Consider the following 17,159-nt stretch of genomic DNA (forward strand, 5'->3'; position numbering starts at 1 on the left):
CCAAGACAGCGTGACGTATAGTGCAGCGTACAGAGATGATAGATCATATTTTGTCTGCTGTTTCGTTTCCCGATTCATCAAAGTCCATTTTCTAGCAAAGACGCCAAAGATTTGCTGGCTCAAGCTTCTCAAATGTAGGAATTTTCTGCTTTTCTTTGTTTTATATCGCTGTGAATGTTACATTTTGGATTGTTGGTTGGCCAAAACAAGCTGTATGAAGACAGCAGCTTAAACTGCGTGAAACTGAAAAAGAATGCCCATTTTTATGTCTGATTCTGTTTTTTTTGGATAAAGAATTCATTGATAAATTGAAATATATACTATATAAAACAGCTGATAATGAATATAATCATTAGTTGCAGTAGTACTGTTGACACACAGTATGGATATAACATCAGATAAGAGGTTTGTTTCCACTATATCGCAACACAACAACAACACCTGACATACTGCCCATCTGAGCTGTATGTTAGCAACTGCTGATGAAATATTAATTAAAAGGTAGTGTTGTGGAAATGTGTGCCAACAGGTGTGTTTTTATATTACTTAATGTAATTGTTTTGGTATTGAAGCTGGGTTTGTTTACTTTAATGATAATACAGATTGCGTGCATAGAGACCGTTCAATTTATATCGAACAGAAAAGGAGAGTAGCCGGCTATGAATTTTTAAAGCAGAGGTGAAAGTCTTTTTCCACAAACACACCGTTGTCACATCCATCAGTGTGCTCACAGAGACTCACATACACTCAGGGTTTAAAGCCTACAACTGTGAGCAAATGCATGCTGACATTTTGCTCAAAATCAATACAGTAGTCACAGACACACTCACAGAAAGGGAGAGAGAGAGAGAGAGAGAGAGAGAGAGAGATGCCATGCTGCAGTGCCGCTCTGTAGCATCCAAACTGTCCTGGACAGCACAAAGCCCAACCTGCTATAGCTCTACTGCATCCCACTACCACAGCAACCAGTGACCACAGCATCAGAGAACAATTCTTTGGTCATTTTCATCCCATAGAAGCACACTTCAACTCTTGCAGTGACACAATGTACACATGGTGCTTTACAGACAAATATGCATGAACGTGCTGCATGAAAAACACAAACAAGTCCCCGCTGTCAGTCACAGAAATACAGAACGAACATTTACAGCTGCATGGATTGCTGATGGAGAGGGAAGAGATGGGGTGATGTGGGTGAAAGGATGCAGGAGGCGGCTTGAGTGTTGTACTCACAGCTCAGAATAGAGGATGTGCAGGTTGCCCAAATTGTCTGTGTAGTTGGCCGGGCTGAGCCAGGGCAGGACCAGCAGCAACAGAGCCTTCATGGTCAACGCTCGGCTCTGTCCCCCTTCTTTTTCCCCTCTCTTTCCCCTTCCTCTCCCCTCTGCACTGAAGCTCTCTCGTCTTCTATTCCCCCCTCCTCTCCCTCCTCCCCCTCCACCTCTAATTCTCCAAACCTGGCCGTTCTGACCCCCCCTATAGCTTGCCTGCCTTCCCTCTCCAGAGGCACCCTCAGATCAGAATTAATCCTTCACTTCCTACTTTTTTCAGCGTCTCTCAGTTCCTTTTTTTTCTCCAACCCACCCCCCCCACCCCACCACCCCGTCTAGATCTCTGTCTCAGAGAGCTCGGCAGGTTCTTCCTCTGCCTTCAGGCTGGCTGCCTGGTCATCTCAGCTGCAGAGGCACACGGGCCAGTTGCCAGAGGTTGAAGACGGAGCGGAGGAGGAAGAAGCAGCAGAAGCAGGTGCAGAGGAGAAGTCCCGTTGTGGCACAGGAGGAAGAGGAGAAAGTGCAAGAAGAAGAGAAAGGAGACCCATGCAAAGGTGGCACATTTGGAATACAATTTGAGATGTGCAGCCCCTTAATCTGCTCTGGGCAGTGGCGAGTTGTAAGAGGATTTGCGCTCGTATGCGTGTGTGTGCATGTTTGTCTCTCTCGGTGTGTGCGTATGCGTGTGTGTGCGCGCGTGTGTATGTCAGAGAGAACAGCGCAGGCTGTGACTTATACTGCAGCAGAAACCACTGAGGGGGGAGATGGAGCAGACCAAACTGAAACAGGAGGGGGGGAGAGGTACCTGGTGCTGCTCTGATTGGTTCTGCCTTCCCACCATCCCACACGCGCGCACACACGTACACACTCAGACATATGCACACACGTACAACCTCTGCATTCACCTCCCCCCCTGCCTACACACATACGTTGTCCCGTGAAGGGAAGGATAGAGGGGAGGGAGAGAATGTGTTGCCTCTAAACCCTCACCCCTCCTCTCCAACGATGGACTGCTCCCTGTGCAGCAGATTGGTCTGATCACTCAAAAGAATCTGCCTACATGTGTGGAAAGGGGGAAAAAAAGACCAAAACACACCGTCAAATCAATATTCTTCACAGGGATGGGAGGTTGTTACTGTGAGTGACATGAAAGAAAACGACAGGGATGAAAAATGTGTATTTCTTTAAAACTGAACCACTGTCTAAATACACATTTCATTTATTCATTCATACATTCATTCATGCATTTGTTCAAATTTCAGAGGGAAATATAAAAAAGAGGGACAGGGAATGCACAATACCAGAGGTTAAACCCATCTGTCATCACGCCTTATTTCGACTGGTTGCGCAGGGATCTAGGAGAACACTTACAGATGGGAATGGGCTGTAGGGAGAGGTGTGTGTTGATGGACTGGATAGGTGTTGACTTGAAGGTGTCATGCGATTGCGAATACAAAAAGCAAGATATACTTGAACCAGAAATCGCAATGTGCTTGTTGGAGGCGAGTACAAGATTTCTTTTCTCTGTCAAGCGCGTCTATCTTTTTCATCTCTCCTCTGATCTCACTTGCATCCCTCTCGGTGTCTTTCTGTAGTAAACACTGAGCAACAGAGCAAAAGAGTGGCTGAAGGATACACTCCTAATCAATTTTCATCCTGACCTGTCAAATCTCACCCTCAATCTCTTTTTGCTCCTTTTTTTGTTCTTTTTCTTTCTTTTCTAGATGCAGTCAAGTCATGAAATCACACTTTTTCCCCTCCCAGCATCATACAATAATCTCCTTATCCTGACCTTCATCATCTTCTTCTCACTCGCCTCCTTCTTTACCTTCCCTTGTTTCACTCTTCTTACCTTTTTTTCCCCTCCCTCACAGTTATCCGATTTTCATAGCGCTGAGCTGTCTGCTACCCCAGAGAAAGACACTTAACTAGTGTAAATACCCTGTCTCAATGAATATTTCATGGATGGAGGTAGGCATGCTGAATTTGTGTATGTGTGTGTGTGTGTGTGTTTGTATGATAATGCATGCGTGCGTGCATACTGAGGCGTAAGTTGTCCTGCGGTATTTGAACAGTACGCACAGCAACAAGACCACAGGGCACGCAGGAAATGGAAATGTAATTGGATTGTGACAGGATGCAGTTTGTGAACAGAGACCAGTCTGCCCCACAGGAGTCGTTTCATACTCTACCACATTAACTCACACTCACAAAAACAAGATCATAACATACACAATACAAATACTCAGGCCCCCATTATTCCTTTTCATTCCTCACTCAAGGCAGCCAGTTGTTCATACTGATGTGAACTCCATGCAGGGTTATTGTTTGGCTGCGTGTATGATGCTATTAAACCTCAAACAAAGCAACAAATGTGGGCTTCATTTCAATGTTACGGAACATTTTAGTCTTGAAATTTTGCCTAGTAAAGACAGATGTTCTGACAGTAAATTGATGGCCTGTCTCTGCATTCGAATGTAATATCAGCTGAAGAAAAAAAAAATGTCATTAATGCTTTAGAAATTAAATCTGACTAATAATTAAGGTCTCTCTCCTACAAAGAAGCACAGAGAAAGGTCACATAAAGAAGTAGCAAGAAAATGTAAATTAAATAAAAATGACTCGAACTACAAGGATTGCTCATTCCCTTTCTAAATATTCACACAACCTTTGAAGAATTCCTTTGTGAGCATAAAACGTATATTTAAAAACAAGTACATTTTCACAAAAAAAGCAAGAAAAAAAAAAGAAAAAAATCTTCTATTGTGCTCAAGGCAGAACATCAGTAAAATATACACTTGGAACTCTGGGTTTATTAACTTGGCTTATATAAAAAAAATGAGAATGAGAAGCTTGTGAAAACCTGTTTTAAGCATTACTGGCAGCACATGCAGTTACATGCAGAACAGGCTAAAGAAGAGAAATTACCTGAGCGGGGCGGTGGAGTTTCTCTCTGGCTGAATTCTGTGTGAGCCCTTACAGGACAAAGCCACAAAGCCAACAAGAAAAAGTAATGCCACTGATCAAATAGTTAGGATTTTACTCTTGATTGCACCAGTTGTGTCCAGAATGACAATTTCCCCATCCAAAGGCCAATAAAGGTCATGAATGATTAGAGGAGTATGACCAGATGGCATGGCTGTCTCAGTCATTACAACTCTTGACCTGTTGCCAGATTCTGGTGTACAGCCAGGGACAGTGTCCTCTAGCATCACGGGCACCAAAACACCCACAGATATGTAGGGGGAGAATGGTGTGTGTGAAACCGTTGATCATTGACCTGATTTCCACGTTAGTTGTTTTCAGCTTTCGTTGTATTTGAGAGAACCTGAATCAGCAGGCTCAACTGACATTATACTAATGTAGAGAATGGTGGGAAGTTGCTAAGTCCTTTACTTAAATATAATTTAAAGTATATTTTTGGGGGCTTTTTGCCTTTAATGTACATGTTTAGTAGAGAGACAGGAAACTGGAGGCAGAGAGGGGGGAATGACACTTGGTGCGGGATTCAAACCGGGGTCGCCTGCATCGAGGACTGTAGCCTCAACACATGGGGTGGGTGCTCTACCCACTGAGCTACACACCGCCACTACTTAAGGTACTACTCACAAATTTAAGGTACTAGTACTTTACCTGAGTGTTTCCATGTTTCTACAGTAGCCCAGAACAGACAAACCAAAATCTGACTCTAGAGAGGGCTTTTTGCGCTTTTTGCGAATTTTGCAGCCACCTACACACTCACTGCTAGATGCCTACACACTGCTCCTTTAAGTAGAATTTTCCATTGCAGGACATTTACTTAATTCATATTTTCTTACATAGCTGCATTGGTACTTTTAAGCTAGTCAATGATCTGAATACTTCTTCCACAAACAAAATATAAACAAACAGACAAAATGATTTCAGTCTCTTTACTTTCCCCTTGTGGCTATTTGAGAGTTAACACCCCCTTTGGGAGTAGTGTGCTCTACACTTCTGTTCAAATATATCATTACATTGATTATCTTGCATATAAGGCTTTAATGTTCAATTCCAGTTTTTTAGTCAGAACAGATCTTTTGGTGTTGATGGTTCACATTCATGTTTGTTTGTGCCATGTGTGAACACCAATGGGATCATACACTGTCATGCAACTGAAATATGTACGCATGCATACAAGAATATCAATATTGTCATATATGCAGCAGTCAAAGCATTGACATGAATGACATGGCTGTGTTAGCATACATGTCCAGGATTATTTGTTGTGGAGGTCGGAAGACAGTACAAGTGAAAGAGAAAGTGAAATGTTTATTTTTACCAGCCTATGAGGTGCCAACACTGAATGATGATAACAGACACACGTCCAGAGAAGTGAGATGTTACTAAAAGCACATGAATTATGATCTGACTGTTCTGACAGCAGTCGCTTTGCTATAGATCAGATATGGATCAGATATGGATCACATATGCAAGTGGCCCAGATGTGAGATGAAAAATTGGATTTGGTTTATTCACACTTCCATGAAAAAATCTGAGTCACTAGAAGGCACAAAAAAAAATCAGATTCAGGCCACTTCAGCATGTTATATGAACATAGCCTAAGTATTTCTGTTCACACTGCCCATGCTCTGAGGAAGGCTTATATGGCCAAAATGTGTCAGCATTGATATTTTATTAAAACATGAAGCTCCACAGATGCTGACTGCTTCGACAGTGTGTCACCTTTTATAACTTTTGAGCTGTTTTGTATTTTTTGAGGTGGAGCACCCAGTTGGAATGTATACTCTCTCGGTTTAGCAGAAAAAATGAATGTCTCACTCTCAGATTCTGCAATGACAAATCTTTCAGAAATGCATGCATCTCAAGAATCTGCTCACATGTAGTGACTTGACCTTTCTACATATTACATGATGAAATCTCAACACATACGTCAATTGTATGACAAAGGGTAAACTTCCTGCACTGCTTCAATAGTTTCGATAATTGCTGAACCGTAGAGAAGAGAATTGTCGAAATGGGTATTTCACTTTTCACATCCTTGCACATAGTGTAGAGCCGTCTCTCTGGACGTGGCCTCTCACCTCTGCAGATAACACCTTCTAACTATGGGAGAGCAGCTGAATCCTTTTGGGACAAGGCCTCAGAGCTCCACACCTCATTATAACACTCACACTACATGAAGGAAAAGACTGAGAAACAATGGAGCAATGTAGAGAAAGGGATTGAATTGAAGATAGAATAGGAGAAAAGGTGCAAGAGGAGAAGAGAAGCAGAGGAAATAGGAGTGGGTGTGTGGGCGGGGGGAGGAGGTTTGATGGAGAAAGAAAACACGTTTTCATGAAGCGTATGATGACTAGGGAATGCAGATATGCTGCTTGTGTGTGTGATGTGTGGTGAGATGCACTAATTATCGTCAGAGGCCTTTGGACTGGGGGAGTGTTAATGAGCATTAATGAAAACAGACCCACACTGAGAGAAACCAAAGTACTGCCTTTTAATGATATATAAACACAGGAGTTGGGCCTAGTTTAGATGAAAGCCTGTTTGGAGGAAGAACTCTCCCCTTTGGGGCTAAAGCTGTGGGTTAATGACAACGGGCAGAAGAGGGCGGGAATCTTAGAGTGAGTGTTTATAGCGCATCACTGTAGTTTAGTAGTTACTGGATTTGTAGTTACTGGATAGCAAGAATCAGTGGTAAAATGCTTACTTATTTATCAAGACCATTGCTTATATCTTAGTTTCTTTAATATTAAATAGACATTTTAAGGCCTGTAAATGTCTCAAGATACACTTTGCTTTTACCACATGAGGCTGGTAAACACAGTGTTGGGATGAACTAGGCTGTGCTTCTACTATCCTACCTGCTCTTGATGTGGTCTTCCATTTCACCACGGGGCAGTACTTCAGTGCAATGGTCAGTGAAGGGGCAAGCCACAATCAGCTTGTCCAGCAGCTTGTGCACCAGCAGGCTGGGCTTCCTGCAGGTCTGCAGCATTAAGGGCGTGCGGCACACAGGGCAGAAGTCACTCTCCAGAAGGAAGCTGGTGAGACACTCCTGGCAATAGGTATGTCCACAGGGTGTGTCCAGGGGTCTGATGAGCGGCTGTAGGCAGATGTGACAGACAAGGTCGTCGTCCACCTCATCTTTGTAAATGTACTCATGGTTCTCCTCCAGCGGGTGGCTGTGGCCACATGACGTGCACAGGTCAGGAGGTGGAGACAAAAGTCCAAAGTCTGATGGGGAGAGAGGTGGTGCTGATGCTTCAGCCATGGTCAAGGCGAGTTCAAGCTGTCCTCTGTCTCTCTGGATATTCATCTGGAGAGCAGGGCTTGGGATGTCTTGTTGGTGGATCCAGTGAGGAGGTTATTAGCAGCAGACATCTGTGGGGAACTTTGTAAGGAGAAGAAACATAGTGTAAGACAGGGAGACAGCAGTCAGGGCTATCATGTCAAGTAAACAGGGTGTGAAAATATTCATAAGCTGTTTTTCTGGAGCAGAGAGAGAGACAGAGAGAATGCTGGGATTCTCTGCTTTTCTTTCACACACACATGAACAACAGCAGCAGTCCTACAAACTTTTTTTCTCCTCTCAGTTTATTTGATCCCCCCCTTCCTCCTCCCCTGCCAGCTCAGGAAAGTCATATCGACATACTGAGATTTCTTGGATGCAGCAATATCACTAGCTCTCATCTCAGCAGCAAGCACAGAAACAGGTACAGTACACAGATAAGTCTCCAGCACTCACTCACTGTACTGCATGACAAAAACACATCACAGGTAATCCAATTTGGAATGTGACATGATTTCAAAATGCCTTTTTTATTGTATTTATTTATTTATTTTTCATTGCCACACAGGTTTACACTGTGCTTGACACTGTGAGTGTGCCAGTGTTCACGTCATACCCAAAACAGGCAGGCTCCTTGAGCACATGGACGCGAACAGATGGGCTCAGTCAGACACACGTCACCTTGGCAACGGCCATCTTGTTGGCGCTCCGCTAGTTTTGTTTCTGGACTCACTATTGAGTCACTTGAGTCACTAATGAGTATACTAAATCTGGTAAAAAAAACAAAAAAAAAACAACAACAGAACTTTGGAGTCTAAAACATACAAATGTAATCCAAGTTCTAGCTCTGTTTTAATTGGACACGTTCCCTCGCTCTTGTGCTGAATAGTTTAACAAACAATCCACTTTGATGTGCATCCTTATATGCTAATACATACAAATGCTTCCTGGCACATGTGCAACAATAGAGTTCTCAAAACAAACAGCCACTTTTCATTTCCTTATAAGCAGTGTGAGAATGGCCCATGATGAGTTTTACGACAGCCGTAAAAGCTCAGTGTGTTTGGAGCGTCTGGGAGGGGACAGCTAATAAGTAGAGGCTGAGCAGTCTTAACAAAGATGAACTTTCTCACTGCGAGCTGCGGTAACATGGCTGATTCATCACACACTGTGGCACCTGCTGCGTCTGAGGTCTGTCCTGATCTATGGAGTACTTTCATCACTACAGAGGGAAATCGAAAGACAGAAAGAGAGAGAGCGAGAGAGAGAGAGAGAGCGAAAGAGCAAATGCCTGCCAGCAGGAGTAGAAAATGAAAAAAAAAAGTGATTCAAAGTTAAAGAAAATGAAAAATGAAGGTGGTTTGATATTCTCTGCAGCTCCTGATCTGAACAGGATAAGATAATCTCCTTAAAATTCGTTCTCTTCTCTCTCCTGGGGAACTTTGGTGTTCAAAGAGAAAAAAATAACACACATGAACAATAAGAATATTGCAAGAGGTTGGGAATATGCTCCTATTTAGTGTCCTAATACAAAATGGACGACATCTTTGAGCACCCAGACGCTTACAGACTGGCAGGAACACTTTAACCATAGTAATCTGAGTTTGGAATGAAGATCACACAGTAACAATGCTCTCTGCACACAAATGCATGTATCAACATGCAAAGCCACGCACATGGATACACACACACGCACACATGAGTATGCATGCCTCTACACACCCACTCTTACTGCAGGGCTCTTTGAGAGAACACACCCGTGCCTGAGGAGCACCAGCGCTCCCTTTCTCATTACTAATCCTTCAAGTGAAATGACACTCAATACCAGTGAATCTGAACACAATTTTCTAAGTTCTATTTAAGGACAAGGCTGGCTGTGATTTTCAATATTTTTCATATTGTCTACAAATCTCATGTGCAGAGCCAAACCAACAATGAACTCATCCAACTGAAGTACTGTGATCCATTTTATTCCACCAAAAACAATTAAAAACACATCAATGACTCATATCGCTGGGTGACATGTTCCATCACCCCGACAGCAATGGTTACCATAGTTTGTTTAGAAACGGCTCCAAAGAGTAATGGGCCACATTTTCAGTCTCAAGGGAATAGTTCTATATAAGCCAGACGCCACTGCACATGTGCGGGAACGTGGTATCGTTTACAGAACTTTTCAAGCTTGTCGTGCTACTTATCATAACCTCTTCACTTTACTCTGAAGTTCTTTGAGATACTTACAACATAGCATGCACAGTGGTGTCTGCCATATAAGAAAATGATCTCCTTAGACTGAAAGACAGGATTGCTGTTATTACTCTCCTACCATAACCAGAATCTTTGGGGCACAGGAACTAGTCACCCAGCGCGACGGTGTGGCTCATTGATACGTTTCTTATGTTTTTTGGACAATGATGAAGGTCTACGTCACAGAGAAATGTAAGACATGTCAGATTTGGGATACACACACAATATTTGTCAGTAGATCAGTTCATTGTTGGTTTCTTTCTGCATGTGAGATCTGTTGGGCATAAGAGAAATATAAAAAAAATGGCAGCCATATCCTTTAATAACTATGTCTGCAGTTAAATATACAACTAGAATGTGAAATGTGAGGTTTTTACTCTGGCTGCAAAGTAATTATTCTTTCCACGTCTCCAGTTCACGTTTGATCACAAGGTGAAAGGAAAAGCTGCTTAGATTGTAAATACAACAGCATGATAAATGTGTTTTCTTTCTTTTTCAACTAAAGACATGTCAAGTCTTGGTTCAATAGGTTCTCCTTTTTCAGCTATTGAGAGCCAGAAGATTTGTTTATTTAAGATAGCCCATACCTTCTTTCTCACACATTGCACATTATATGTAAATAGGACTGTTGATACACTCTCAGGTTACTCTCCTGTGATCTGAGATGACTTGACGAGTTAATAATGATATAAGACCCTGCCAAGTCAGCTCCTTTTCTTAATAATTGATTCTGAAAAACAACCCAAACGACAAGGGAAGTGTGTCTGTGTCAGCACTCTCGCCATCCACACTGAACTAGCCTGTTTCTATGTACGTATCCATTGCTCACATTCACCTAGATAAATCAAATCATATCTGTATCAATCAAACAAACACACCCTCAGAGCAAAAGGCTCATACTACCAAATCAGATAAACTGCTGCATGTGTGAACAGCATGCTGGATGTAATATAATATAATGTAATGTAACACAGTATCCTTTTACATAGCGTCTTTGTTAATCATGGTAGATTCATCTCATGTGCTGCAATGCAATGAACTGTGCTGACATGCGTGTAAATTTGTGTCATAGTGTTATTTTAAGTGACACGGAAAGCACCTGGTCATTGGAGTTGTAACAGGTACGGTCTCACACTGTCTACTCAGTGAGTCATGTAGAAAAGAAACTAAATCAAAGGCGTCGATGCTATGTCAGCGTCATGGTAGGGAACTCCACTCTAACCAACACAATTACAGTTCAGAGAGGGAGTGCCGAAACAAGAAGTTGCTCACAGACATATCAGTTCTTCATCATAAAAAAAGAATCTCAAAACAGTATTGACTATCAGGGTGGCCCGCCTATCCAAGCAACTCAATAAACATGGACCCTGAGCCCTCAAATGAACATGAGACAGCCTGTTAAGTAACAAACACAGACTCCTACATAGTCTGTTTTGTCTAGACATGTCTCTGAAAATTCTGAAGGATTCCAGTAAGCCTTTTTTTCACTTTCTGATGACATCTGCTTAAGGACAAATAAAAAGAACTAAGAGTGGAAAAAATAGAATGTTGCTACTATCAGTATTTTTAGATAACTGAACAAACAAATGGCTGAAATGTCTGTATGAATAATTATGACTTAAAGTGTTCAACTATGCACACTCTACTGTATCTCTAATCTCATATTGAGTCAGTTTTTCCTGCTCATGTATCATAAGAATCTATTGTTATAATAGTGGGCATGTAGCGTATAAACAGCAAAAATGTGATTTCTATCTTTTCTTTTCTTTTCTTTATCTGGTTTAAAGGTGAGAGTATCTAACTTCCGCATTGTGACGTATTTTCAAGTTGAGAGGGATTTGATTTGAACGTTGAAAAGTGGGCATGTCCAAACTGAAGATTGATTGATGGGTGGATGTCATACTATTGATTGAAATGGGTTGGTTCAAGCCTATGTAAGCACATGTCATATTTAGTTTTATGTGAATAAACCATGATTGAATTATGATATAAGAATACAAAGAAATGTATTTTGTTTGTGTCATATTAAATATGTGCAAATTATAGCTGTGGATGTGATCTTAAAGGGTTAAATACGTTTTGTTTTATAATTCATTCGACTTTACGCTTGCTCATTAAGTGCAGGACACACAGATACCATTACATAACACACCACAACTTAATATTTTAAAAGTCTTTCATATCTAGCACATCTAGTTCCATTTAGAGTGAACATATGGGATGTGGCGCATCAGAGCAGCATAATTCCTGCCCTTTTGATAACCCTCGCATCAGGGCTATGTACATCATGTGTATGTTTGCGTATGCTCTCTGAGCTCATAGCTATCTTCACGGTGAGTCCGAGCCAGGCCTGACACCTCAGTCTGGGAGAACAGCTGCAGGCAGATGTGAAGCTCTGTGAAATGTCTCTAATATCAGAATGGCTGACTGGATCAGCACAGGCTGTACTGAACACCGACTGAGACGCTAAGATCAGCAATCACATACACAGGTAACAGAAAAATCTAAACATCTATGTCTCACACGTGTAGAGTTTAGGTGAAAACATGCAGGGACTCAAATGACACAGAGCAGCAACAGACACTGGCACTATGTTTTACAACTTCAAAGTCAAAGTTTAACTATTGAAGTATTTCAGAAAAGTAACAAGCACACCTATATTATAAAAGCCTTTGATTTTATGCTTGAAGTAGAGAAAGTGTAGTATAATACTCACTCCATGAGCGACGTTCACTTTCAGCAGTGCAGCTCACCTGGACAGGTAAAGCCTCACACAGGATGTAACATTAGACCATTCTGAGAGGAGGTGGAGGGGAAGGAATGGAGCATTAAATGACTCAGTGAAGAGGACTTTGTCCCAGTCACTAAGCCTGCCGATTGGCTGCCGGTCTTCAGTGGAGAAATCTTATCCGACTGTTGGTCTGGGTGGAATTCTTCGGCCCAAAATGAGGAAGACTGTTCCTGTGTGAGCTCAGTACCTGCTCACCTCTAACAGGCCAAGGTGATCAGGAAGTGGAAGAGCAGAGGGGCGGAGACAGAGAAAAGGTAAACAAGAACCTCCCAAACCTGCTCTGGGAGTTTGGGAGTAACTCAAATTTCCTATGAACCTGAAGGGACATAGGAAATGAAAGAATGGACAGTAGACTAGTGTACCAATAACAAAAAAAGACATTATTTTTTGTAATGAAATATGGAAATGTCTTTGAAAAGTGCACAAGCAGCAGGACCTTCTTTATAACACAATATCAATTTAATAACTCACAAAAACATTTCATAAATCTACAGGATTGATTTCCTGCAGACCATTTACGTAAACACAAGGACAGCACTCTGTGCCTTAAACAGGAAGCCCATAATCTAAGTAAATGACAACATGTCTCATAGGCTTAGAAATGCTACCTGCTACTTGTAAAGCAAATGTTTTCAAAACTATGTACAATACAGACTGTATAGTACTTATTGCTTGTATAGGACCTTTTTTGTTGTGGTTTGGCGTCTCTCTGACAATAGCTTCTTTATGTGCGCATGACTCTGAGTTTGTACAAAAACAGTTGTTATCCTGGGTTTCAGATGTGGTTTCCCTCTCAGCTTTTCCTACCTCACGCAGCTCTTTAAACCCTGTGACTGTGAGCCACAGGTGCTTCAGACAAACACAACAGCAGACACAAAATGACAGTTCTTCATGAGTCACTCTGTGACGCAAGCAGGGCTGAATCACAAGTAATCCAATATGTAGAGAATTTTCTCAAAGCACTTACAGTTGTACCGATTTTGTGCGAGTCAGATCTATATGATCATACACCGCCGTTCTTGCTTCTCTGTCAGCATCGGTTATTTGTGCTGTGTCTGTGCAGAATATAAATGTGCACAATATAAACAAAGACTGTGGTTACTCAGCCACAGAATATCAATGACTGAGTGTATCCATCAAATAAAATGAAGCCAGCTGAATATGTTTTAATTCCTAGTTAACATCAGGTGTAATGTGTATGATTATACTATATATACTGTAGCCTCTTTTTTTTAGCCATAATAGCAGCGTGGCTCTACCACCTTGGGTAAGACTGAAATACTCATTGGATCACTTGTCATTAAACATATTAAAGACCTCAGAAGATGAAGGATTTCACTTTCATCTAAGTTTATGACCAAATAAACACAAAAATGATTCCTATTAGCCTTGGCTGTACATTGTGTCTAGTACTAATTAGCAAATGTTAGCATGCTAACACTTTAAACTAAAATAGGGAACATTGTGAACTTCATACCTAAACATCAGCAAGTTAGCATTGTCACTGTAAGCATGCTGATGTTAGCATTTAGCTCAAAGTTAAATACGCAGAAGTACAGCCCCACAGAGCCTCCAGCATAACATATTATTAAATGACAAAAGCAGGACTTTTATCTAAGAATGAATCAGGAAAAACTTGTCATGGAACTTTATGAAATGTTTGTGTAATTTGTATGTACTTTCCAGGCACTCATGACACATGGTTGTTTTGTTTTTCCCATCCTCATTTCCAAGTAAATTTCAGTTTCAGCCCAAATATCACTCACAACTCTCCTGCAAGTGATTTGTAGACAGGAACAGGAACAGGATTGTTTGTGTTATATTTGTTTAGATTTGGAGATTCAGAGGTATTTGTAAGTTGTATATCGTCACACTCAGTCACTTCACTGAATGAGTGAAGATTGATGAACAAAAAAAACTGTAGAGCAGTTCCTGGTGACCTTTACAGCCGTCACATCTCTCCCACTTCCTCTCCACATGGTCTCTTTTCTTATTTCTCTTCTTGACAACTAATACAGCAGGATATGCTAACTGCTTGGACATACTTTCTATTTGTCAAATTATATGGTGTGCATTGCTACAGAGATTAAAAGATTTTGAGTTTCTTGAACTCTTTAGTTCTCTTTGAAGTTTTGAGTTGAACCTGCATCCTGTTTCATTTCTGCTGAGTCCTCAGCTCCCTCCTGCTGGAGTTTATCCAAACACTGTGGTGCAGGTGAAACCAATCTCCCCCTTCTCTCTAGGACACTTTCTCTCTTTTCTCTTATTTCTCTCTCTCGTACACACACCCACACACACACACACACACACATGCATCAAACACACTTCGCTGCTCCCTCTGTCTTTTCTCAGTTTAGCATTCCTCTGACACACTTTTCTCTAAGTCCACAGCAATGATTTGAATTCTGATGGCAAATGAGAACATTAAAAAAGAAAAAGTGGGCGATACAAAGCCAGGATATTTCCCTTATAACTCAGTTCTTGAAATACCCCTCATTGGTTTCTTTCTCTATTCATCCTCATGCAGCAGTGAAAGGTCGGTCATCTTTCTTCCTTGCACACACCATCCATATTTCATGGTACCAATGCAAATGCCCTTCGTACCTGTAGCATGAATACTGAAGAGGCAAATGGCAGAAGGAAGGTCATCAAATAGATGCGGTCGAGAAGGCTCCACCATCACCACGGAGATGGCCTCCTTTTTGTCCTTCTAATGTGATTGTTCAACACTGACTGTGTGTGGGTGCAGCTGTGAGGCTGTTGATGCATCTGTTTGTGTGTTGTGAGCCAAGAGAAAAGAAAGTTTCTTGGGTTGTTTTTTTAACGGATTCAAAAAGCAATACATGATTTTAAGCTCCTTTGCCTATTATTAAAGGACAATAATCTAGCTTTAAACAACCCTCATTAACTATACTTAGATAAAATGCTACCTTGAGTTCTTGCTGCAGTCAACAATCATATTGGACTATGATTCAGTATAAATGTAGCTATTATACTATATTTTTTACTCTTCTACCTCCGTTAAGATGGGTGATGTCTGCATTTTAGTGAGTAATTCAGCACTGGATTTTTTGTTTTTTGGGATTCTGAGTTATTCCATACTTACAACATTAACCCTTACATTCTGTTCAGGGTCAAATTTGCCCCAATTTTACATTTATTTTAGCTTGACCTCTCCCTAAATGTGACCCACAATATACAAATATGAAAAAAGATATATATATTTTTTCAAATTTTGTGCACCCGATACACATCTTATATATGCAAATGTACAAATTGGATCTGTGTCTACAAAAACATTATTAATAATCACATTCAAACATGTTGTATTCTGAGTCAGAATATGAACAGTATATGAGGGTTAAAGAAATGAAAGGTTGCGAGAGTACTGTATGAAAGGGAAATTCCTGCACTGTCAACCAAAACTAAAGATGCTATCTGTGTATCGAGTAAACAATGAGTAGTCTTCTAAAAAATCCTGTAGCTGTTGTAATGTCATGCATAGCAGAGTAGAGAGACTTACCTGCCCCCATGTGTAAGTGCTGGTGTGTTTATGTTAGTATGAGGGTGTGGTTCACTTTCAGTTTAGCTTGATGTACTTAATTTGTGCACGTTAGAGACGCCACAGTAAACATGAGATGATGATTTATGTCTTCAAGATACCGAGCTGAAAAAATAAGATGACCAGTCCCACAATATGGAGCTTTTCATTGACTCAAACTATTCAGTAAAAGGAGTCATGGCCAACCGATCTACAACTTCTATGTGTTTTTCTGGAAAGCTCCCAAATCTTTACAATGAAAGTTATCTTCATCCTCTGAATGAACAAAAGTATAATCCAAATTCAACAAATACCAGAATGTCCTTGTTCTAAGCATTAGAGCAGACTTCTACAGTGGTTTTGTAAACTTGATTCATTATTAAGCATCTCACTGAGTTCAGACCTTCTGCATCTCTGTGATGAAATGTAGTTATTTTTAGATGCAGCTCGCTCAGGTTTTGCCCAACTGGTTTGGTACAGTAGACAAACAAAGGTAATGCTTTGAGACTTGTTGTCCTTGTGTCATATTCTCTGCAAATACTCACCAACCTGAAAGAAAGACACCCATCATGCTTTTCACCCTGTCTGAATTGCAGGCTAATGCTACACAATAGTCATTATTCCTTTTACTGGTTTACCCTCATACCACTTCTCATCCTACTTTTTCCTTTTTTTTCCTCCTCTCCTTTTTCTGTTGTGCCCTTCTCTCATTTTATTCAATATCAGAAAAAAAATAGTGCTGTTTCACTTTGTGTTTTCCCCCCTTATGAATACATTTTCAGAGTCAAACACTTTCAATTTCTCCTGGTAATCTCCAGCTACCTCATTCAAGGTGGCATCTGAAATACACAAGTGCTCCTGTCTGATATTGTTTCCCTGGCCCTTCACTCACAGCAGTAATAGAATGTGGCTTTCCATCACTCCCAGAGCCACACGTACAAACGCAAGTGCTTCACTTTCACATATATACACACACAAAAAAGCCATGCATCAGACAGGACCTCATCCATTAGTCTCTGCTTTGACACAACTGGCCAA

At 41.1% G+C, this 17,159-nt stretch overlaps 1 protein-coding gene across 1 annotated transcript in view; it reads right to left on the minus strand.

Annotated features, from left to right (window-relative positions):
- lnx1 (ligand of numb-protein X 1) overlaps positions 1-7,524 on the minus strand; it is a 29,086-nt gene extending 21,562 nt beyond the window's left edge. The window contains exon 1 of the mRNA XM_053321793.1: positions 7,115-7,524. Coding sequence (XP_053177768.1) covers positions 7,115-7,524 — 410 coding nt within the window. The remainder of the gene's footprint in view (positions 1-7,114) is intronic.
- Between the last annotated feature and the right edge of the window lie 9,635 nt (positions 7,525-17,159).

Source organism: Scomber japonicus, chromosome 7 (assembly GCF_027409825.1).
Source record: "Scomber japonicus isolate fScoJap1 chromosome 7, fScoJap1.pri, whole genome shotgun sequence".
Taxonomy (NCBI): domain Eukaryota; kingdom Metazoa; phylum Chordata; class Actinopteri; order Scombriformes; family Scombridae; genus Scomber; species Scomber japonicus.